Below are 8,889 nucleotides of genomic sequence, written 5' to 3' on the forward strand. Positions count from 1 at the left end.
TTTCGCTCACTATACCGCTCCACCATCACCGAATATAAAGTCCCCATAAGTAGGTCTCGATGGGGATTCCCATCGATATCAAAATAGTACTATGTAATAAAATAATTTAAAATTATGTTAATTTATAAATGAGGACATAAAATTATTACAACCTTTAATAATTAAAAATCACTCACTCTAATTCGATTGAGCACTTGATCCTTGTATTGTTGGGGTACATCGGAAAAATTTAGATGACCACCCGGGCACAACATGCTCACTTGTTGGCCAAGAAATCGAACATAATTGCTTGCTTCAGTGCCAACAACTTTGCCGGTTTCAAGATCTACCTCCACCGGTAAGGGCTTACCAGCTTCTCTCCTTTTTTTTCGAGATTAGCGTTTGTGGCAACCCCACGACCCTTTCTGACCGGAGGTGGAACTATATATATTCGAGGGAAAAATAATTTTATAAGTAAATCATACATTCACTATTTATATTCAGAACAATTGTAGATTTCAAAAAATATGAAAACCTGCTTCGCAAGACGACGGTACCCTAGAAGGATCAGGGGGATCCCTGCCATCACCATCCCCACCGTGGTATGTCGCTAACGTAGCTGACATTTTACTTTATTTGAAGACGGAAAAAAATGTAAGAATTCACAAATGTGAAACACATAATTGAAATATAAGTATTTAAAATGTTAATACAAAAGAAATTAAATATTCCTTTAATTGTAAAAAATTTTAGTAACAAATGTTTACAAAATAAAAGTTACACTGAAGAATCACTATCATTTCCATCATTCACTAAGTTTACATTTTCATCCTCTACATGTTCAACTAGTAAATCATCTACTTCTTCAGCAACATAATTTTCATCAAGCTCATTATTCTCTATCTCAGAATCCACTAACTGATCGGACGATTCAACAATTACTGGAGGTTCATTCGATTGCATAATCAACTCTCCAAGATCAACCGTCAACACAAAATTGGCAGAGTTAGAATCACCAACAACATCTACATCAGTCTCATCTTCGTTGTCAGTAATGTCCCAAATTTGTCGATGGCTAATATCTTCAACAACCTTCCAATCGCGACCTCTGAGTGGATCTTCAAGATAGAAAACTTGCTTCGCCTGGTTAGCAAGGATGTACGGTTCATCTTGATACCAATATCCACGAGTATTTATACTAGTTATATTATTTTCAGTGATTGTCTTCTTTCTTAATGGATTAGTGTTATACCATTTACATTCAAACAATGACATTGTATATGCACCAGTATAAGATATAGTGATTACATCTTCAAGTGTGCCGTAATAATTAAACCCTTCTGTTCCAGCAACAGTAACACCACTATTTTGTGTCTTCCGCTTTTGGTCTCGCTTTGATGCAATAAACCGAACACCATTCACTACACAACCTTCGTAAAATGTTGCTAAGTAATCGGACCCGGAAGCGAGAGCGAGTAACTCATCACCATTTTGTAAAGTTCCAAGCTTGTGCAGCTCATATTTCTAAATACATAAAATGTATTAATATGAGATGAATATAAATGATTGAATTAAAACTTAACAATTTTGTCGTTATACCTTCTTGTGAAACCACGGACGGAAAGTTTGTCTATGCAAGGCATCGTGATTACCATTAGGATATTCATGCCTGATCTTGTCCAAATGTTCACTGTGAAGTATGATAATGTCAAGATACGATAGAGGGAAATAGAAAATAAAAACTAAAAATTTAATAAAATAATTTATAAAAATGTAACAAACTTACTCTAAGTAAGCTTGGATTTCAGGAGAATTTTGAAGAATGTACCACTCAGCTTTTTCACGACTGGTATGATCAAGAGGCTTGATAAGTCCGCTAGTTAAAGGACGAGATTGAGAATTAAAAACTGAGAGATAGCGACAAACAGAAGGCGCATCTTCATTTCGATCAAGTCGATTAAATCTTGTTTCACACCCTTTAAAGTACATTGAACAAAAGGTTACTGCCTCATCAGCAACATAACCTTCTGCAATTGACCCTTCAGGACGTGCCTTATTTCCCACATAATTCTTCAATTTTTTCATGTACCTTTCAAAAGGATACATCCATCTCATAAAGACTGGGCCACCCAATATCGCTTCTTCAGGCAAATGCAATACCAAGTGTATCATTATGTCAAAAAAAGCTGGAGGAAAAATCAATTCCATCTTGCACAATAACAGAATTAAATTATTTTGAGCATCCTCCATATCTTTTACATTTAGAGTTCTAGAGCATAACTGTCGAAAAAAATTACACAGCTGAGTAATAGTTGTTGCAGTGTCACGAGGTAGAAATTTACGGACACCAACCACTAGTACTCGCTGCATAATGACATGACAATCGTGGGATTTTAACCTAATAATGTTAGACTCATCTGGAGAAACTTTGCTCTTTAAATTTGAACAGAAGCCATCGGGAAACTTTATTCCTTTAACAAACTGACAAAAAAGTTGTCTTTTCTCACGAGTCAAAACATAAGGAGCATGCGGTTTCATTAGCCTCCCATTCCCATCTTCATAAATCCACAACGATTCCCTAATACCCATCTTCTTTAAATCATGGCGCGCATTGGTTGTGTCCTTTGATTTATCATTATCCAAGATGGTTCCTAGGAGACTATCACACACATTCTTCTCAACATGCATGACATCAATGTTGTGTTTTAAAATATTCGTGCTCCAATACTCCAACTCGTAGAAAATACTTTTTTTCCTCCAATTACAATTTTCTGCAACTCTTCTACGTTTCACGCCCCCAAAATTTTCATGATGTCCGGGAATTTGGGGTTCGAGAGCATTAACTTGTGATAATATTTCTTCACAAGTAAATCGTCTTGGAGGAGGTCTTCTTTCAACTTTACCATCAAATCGAGTATCCCTTCTCATTGCATGGTTACTTGGCAAGAACCTTCGATGACCAACATATGATGTCTTCCCGATCACTCGAATGGACGTCGTGTCTTCATTACAAGTAGGGCAAGCTTTATAACCTTGACCACTCCACCCAGACAAGCTACTACGAGCAGGAAAATCATTCACTGTCCACAAAAGCGCAGCACGCATGGAGAATATCGAGTTGGTCGAACTATCTCTCGTTGCTACCCCATTATTCCACAACTCCTTTAATTCATCCACCAAAGGTCTTAAAAATATATCCATGTCTTTACCTGGAGATTTTGCACCAGGAATTAGGGTAGATAGCAAAAAATAATTATCTTTCATACATAACCAAGGTGGTAGATTATAGTTAGCTACCACCACTGGCCACATGCTGTATGCAAGACTCATGTTGCCAAATGGATTAAATCCATCAGCAGCTAACCCAAGTCGAACATTTCTTGGGTCCCTTGCAAACTCGGGATGTTTTGCATCAAAGTCTTTCCAAGCTAAACCATCGACCGGGTGTCGCAACACCCCATCATCTTTTGATTTTCCAGTATGATGCCATATCATGCTTTTCGCTGTAATCCTCGAACTATATAATCTTTTAAGTCGAGGTGTCAACGGAAAGTATCGCATGACTTTGCAAGGAACTTTTTTTCCTTTCCCGTTCTCGGAAGTAACCCAACGACTAGTTCCGCAAACTGGACAAGCCTCCTTGGATGCATTCTCCTTATAAAACAAGCAACAATTATACAAACAGACATCGATATTATCATAACCCAAGCCTAATTTCTTCAATCTCTTTTTTGCCTCGTAGTAAGTTGATGGAATATTATTTTCCTTCGGAAACGCAAACTTTAAAAGCTTCAATAATTCTTCAAAGATGTTATTAGGAATTTTTCCCCTAACTTTTAAATGCAATAGCTTTGCTAAAAAGTTGAGAGACGAAATCCAATCACAACCGGGATACAATTCAGCTTCAATTTCCTCAAATAAGTCATCAAACTGAGGGTTTGTGGTTGGTTGTTCATCTTCTCCTTGTACATCCTCTGTTGTTGGGGGAAAGAAGTCTTCTAGAATAGGTATCATTTCATCCTCTGATTCAATATCGGCAACTGCTACATCATCGACAACATCCTCAGGCTCACCGTGATAAATCCACTTATCATATCCTTGCATGAAACCTCGATCAAATACGCGTGCTCTAACCCTATCTATTTTTTCAAACCTACTATTTATACATCTCACACAAGGACATCGAATTCTTCCATCACAATCCTTATGTTCTGATGCCATTGCTAAAAAGGCTTGTAAACCATTCCAAAATTCATGGCAACCACGATTTCTGATTTTGGTCCAAGACTTATCAATTGTCGCCATCTACAATTTAGGCGACAAATAAAGTGTTACAAATTTGAATAATTTGTAAAGTGTTACGAAATATAACAAAACTATGGTATATATTTATAAGTATACCATAGCATTGAGATATTATTTTCAACATTAATAAAATTTTATGAATATTTTATGAATTTAACACATTTAAATAACAATTTTATTCATTGAATTATAATTACAACTTAAATTACAAAAAATGAACAAATTACTCTTTAAAAAAACATTTTAATTTTTATGTTATTTATTATTTATATAAAAAAGTAATAAATTTGGTTTCTAGATTTAAATAATTATTTTTTTAAACAATTTATTAAAAGTTGACAAACTTATCTATTTTCCCTATCTACAATATAAACCACAAATGTAATATTACAAGTTTAATAATTTCTAGTTATATGAACATTTTTTAGATTACACACATGTATTTCAACTTTTACGTAAGATAATAATATTAACAATTTAATTCTAATAAACTTTGAAAAAAATTTATTCATTTAATTACCAATTACTTTAAATTAAAAAAATAAATAATTTCTTTTTACGAATTATTTATTTTAAAAAAATATATTATTTAAAAATTTATATAATTTATTATAATTTAAATTAATTTTTTATTTATTTTATAAAATTCAAAGTTTATTTCTTTTTATTTAATTTATAAAATTAAAAGTTTATTTTTATAAAATAAATTTATACTAAATTATAATTTTTTAATTCTATTATTAATCTCAATTTTTTATAATAATAAAATTATCACAACATAAAATTCTATTAACAAGTTTTTTTTTTAAAAAAAAAACATAAAAATTTACTAATTTAATTACAATTTATATTAAAATTAAAAAATTCATTTTATTTAACTTTTTAATTTTTAATATTTAAATTATTATGTTATATTATACTTTTTTGTTTTTTATATTGTTTTTATTTTCCTTTATTTAAAAAATAACCTAAAATTATATTTAATAATTTTTTCACTATTCTCACTATACTATGATAATATTACATATTTAACATACCAAACAAAATTAATTACATCAAATAAAAATTATAATATAAAACAACAAATAAACAATAATAAATACATACAGTTCACAAAAGAAATTGTGTGTCAACTTTATTGATCCTTTCACTTAATCTGAAAATAATCAAAATAAATAATATCAATTCCACAAAATAAATTAAAAAAGTAAAACAAAATACAGCGATAAAATATTTATATAAATCATACAAAATATAATCTTTTAGCATATATAACATTACCAAAATAATATATATATAATATACACTTATATAAACAAAAATAACAATATACAAACAATACACTATACTTTAAAAATATAACCAAATAACATTATTATATTTATAATATACACTATATATATATATGAACAGTTAATATATAAACCAAAATAAAATAATAAATATCGAAATTATATATATATATGTATATATACAGTGAACTAAAAACACTCAAATAAAACAATAAATACCTAAATCAAATATATATATACACAGTGAACATATATACCCAAATAAATCAATAAATACTCAAATTAAATATATATGTAAACAGTTAACATATATACACAAATAAATTAATAAATACTCGTATCAAATATATATATACAAAAATTATATTATATAATTCCTAAAATTATATTATATATATACACAAAATAATATATATATACTCGAATAAAATATATATCTATAAATACACGTTATATTATATATATACTAAAATCAACCATATATATACTGTTCTAACACAAAATAAAAAAAAAAATCAATCTAAATATACATATATACACTGATTATACATACCACAATAAACAATATATATATATATAACTTCCACATTTCTCAGTTTAAATGAAAATAAATCACAAACAACCCAAAAAAAAAAAAAAAATTCAAACACAAATAAAAAAATGGAAAGTTTAGATTAATACCTGTGTTGGAGGCGGAGACGGTGGGCGAGGCGGAGGCGAAGCAGTCGGGCGAGGCGGAGGCGGTTGGGGAGGCTGATGGGTGATCGGAGTGGGTTGGGCGGTTAGGGAGGTTGAGTTCGGAGTGGGAATGAAATGGGGATTAGGGTTAGAATTTTTTAAGAAGAGAGGAAAAATGGGAAAGTTGGGGCTGAAGGGGTTTATATAGGGCTACTAGCGGCGGGGTATTAGCGGCGGACCCCGCCGCTAATAGTAATTATTTAATTTTTAATTTTTTTTTTTAAAAAAAAAACTATTAGCGGCGGGGTCCGCCGCTAATACCCCGCCGCTAATACTTTCAAACCTAACGGGCGGGAATTTTCCCGCCCACTCATTAGCGGCGGGGTATTAGCGGCGGACCCCGCCGCTAATAGTATTAGCGGCGGGCATTAGCGGCGGAGGCCCTGCCGCTATTAATTTTTTTTTAAAAAAAATAAATCAGCCCACCAATAGTGGCCACAGAGGGCCTCCGCCGCTAATACCCCCATTATTAGCGGCGGAGGAGCTCCGCTGCTAATATCCCCGCCGCTAATGAGGGGATTTCTTGTAGTGAACTCCCTTCGATCACCTTGAAGAGTGCTTGAGTCCTCCCGATTCAAGGCTTAAAGGCTATCTCCCGAAAGCCTATACAACCATCTCTCGAAGGTTGTGTGCTTGTATCCTCCCGATGCAAGACTTCAAAAGCGATCTCCCGAAAGCTTGTAAATACCCTTCTCCCGAAGGTGCACTGATGTTCTTCTTCGTTGTAGACTTGAATACAGACTCAAGACAATACAAACAACAAATAAACAGAGTAAGAGTAGAACAACTCTTCTCTACAAAACAAAGACACTCTTTTCTTATGATATGAAAGTGAATAAAAGAGTTAACATAACAAAGACACTCTTTCCTTAAGATATGAATATAATTCTAAGTGTATGAAAGAGATACAAAACCTAGCAGCTATAAGATGTATTTATAATGAATATACATCTCATAGACAGCTTACATTCGGTCTGAACAAGACCTCAACCCACTAGAAACTTCCCTAAAATAATTCTTCAATCAGTCCAGGAATTTCCGTTTCTGTACCTACAGAATCGTGGGCAGTAACTACAACTTTCCTTTTATAGAAAAGGAAAGTTTAGCTCCGGTTTTCTCTTCAAGAAACCTGATCTTAGAAAAAGGGAAACTCAACACAAGATCAGAATAACAGCTGGTTAGCAAAGAATCAATGTGTAATCAAAACTTACCATATTTACCTCAATTTCCATAAATAGGAAAGCTAGTCAACTTTCCTTCCAAGTTTAGATTTACACAAATAGGGAAACCATATCAATATATGCCAGCCGAAATATACAAAGAATAATAAAATATTTTTGTCAATTAAATATGCCAAAAATGGAATTAACAATCTCCCCCTTTGGCACTTTGATTGACAAAACATTTTATTATGAGAAAACCTGCATCAAGTGTTAGAAACCAAAGCAAATAGCTTTTTAAAGATACAAGAGTATAGAAAATACTCCCCCTGCATGAAAGCTCTCTAACACATAAAACATATAACTTTTTTTGGACGGAAAAGCTTGCAAACCGAAGAACACAACTTTTTAAATGGAAAAGTGTTAAACCACAAACAACTTTTTAAACGGAAAAGTGTTAAACCACAAACAAGCAACTCCCCCTAAAACCAAGGGTCCAGAGTTGTAACAAAGAGTTCAATGAATCCAAAAAAAAATAATACTACTCCCCCTTTTTGTCTATCAAGGAGCCAAAGATAACAAAAGCAAACATGAACAAAGTCATAAGTTCAAATAAGCATTAATAAAAAGCAAAAGATAAAAGATTGAACCACTTATTCATCATCATTGGGTCGGAAGTATTTCATGATGCTATCCATCTTCCTAAGAAGCAGGGCCTGACTAGTCTCCATTCTTCCCAAACGCAAATTGAATTCTGCCATTTCTGTAGGAGCAGAAGTTGAAGCGAATGCGACGGCGAGGATCATTTGTAAGACCAGGGGAAGCAGACCGAGCCTTTCTTTGAGCAGCTTTTCCTTGAGGAGGCTTCTCCGGAATTTTGAAAGTGGTTCCAACAGCAGGCATCTCAATTGATTCATTCTCAAGAATCAATTCCTCTTGATCAGATAAAATTTTATAGATTAAGTGAGGAAAAATGAGATTGAGCCTAGGTTTCTTACCCTTTCGAAGAGAAACAATTTGCTCCCAAATCATGTCAGCCAAATCAATTTTAGCACCAATTGAAACGTTATACAAAAAGAAAGCAAGTTCATTTGAAACATTTACCGGATTGGAGCAAGGAAACCAATTGGATAGGGCAAACCTCATGAGAGCAGCATGTTGATAGGTGAGTTGAGACATATGCATGGTGTTGGAGAGTTCAATTTCATTATCACCAGAGAGATAACCGAACACCTTTTGACGATCAAACTCCACATCAGTTGTCTCAATTCCCATAGGCAAATTGAGAGCCTCAGCAACATCCTTACAGTAAAGGAATACCAGTGTCCTCTGACAAAAACTTTGCCAAACATGAAAGAGTCCTCATCGAGAAACTCATGAGTGATGTTAGCATAAAAGTCCTTCACAATTCTATC

The 8,889-nt window shown here is 33.1% G+C and overlaps 1 protein-coding gene across 1 annotated transcript; it reads right to left on the reverse strand.

The window, feature by feature from the left end:
- Positions 1-756: 756 nt before the first annotated feature.
- LOC133030443 (uncharacterized) lies at positions 757-4,284 on the reverse strand. Its single transcript, XM_061103185.1, has 4 exons — positions 2,277-4,284; positions 1,766-2,165; positions 1,579-1,669; positions 757-1,503 (listed from the first exon to the last, which is right to left on the reverse strand). Exons 1-4 carry the CDS (start codon positions 4,282-4,284, stop codon positions 757-759), a joined length of 3,246 nt encoding a protein of 1,081 aa, XP_060959168.1.
- Positions 4,285-8,889: the final 4,605 nt, after the last annotated feature.

This window comes from Cannabis sativa, chromosome 8 (genome assembly GCF_029168945.1).
Source record: "Cannabis sativa cultivar Pink pepper isolate KNU-18-1 chromosome 8, ASM2916894v1, whole genome shotgun sequence".
NCBI lineage: Eukaryota > Viridiplantae > Streptophyta > Magnoliopsida > Rosales > Cannabaceae > Cannabis > Cannabis sativa.

Excerpts from the sequence above, each read along its gene's own strand:
- LOC133030443 (XM_061103185.1), bottom strand. The coding sequence starts at position 4,284 with ATGGCGACAATTGATAAGTCTTGGACCAAAATCAGAAATCGTGGTTGC. Across the intron at positions 2,166-2,276 it reads AACAACTATTACTCAGCTGT|CTTTTTTTGACATAATGATA; the intron begins GTAATTTTTTTC and ends TTTTTCCTCCAG. Across the intron at positions 1,504-1,578 it reads GTCCGTGGTTTCACAAGAAG|AAATATGAGCTGCACAAGCT; the intron begins GTATAACGACAA and ends TTATGTATTTAG.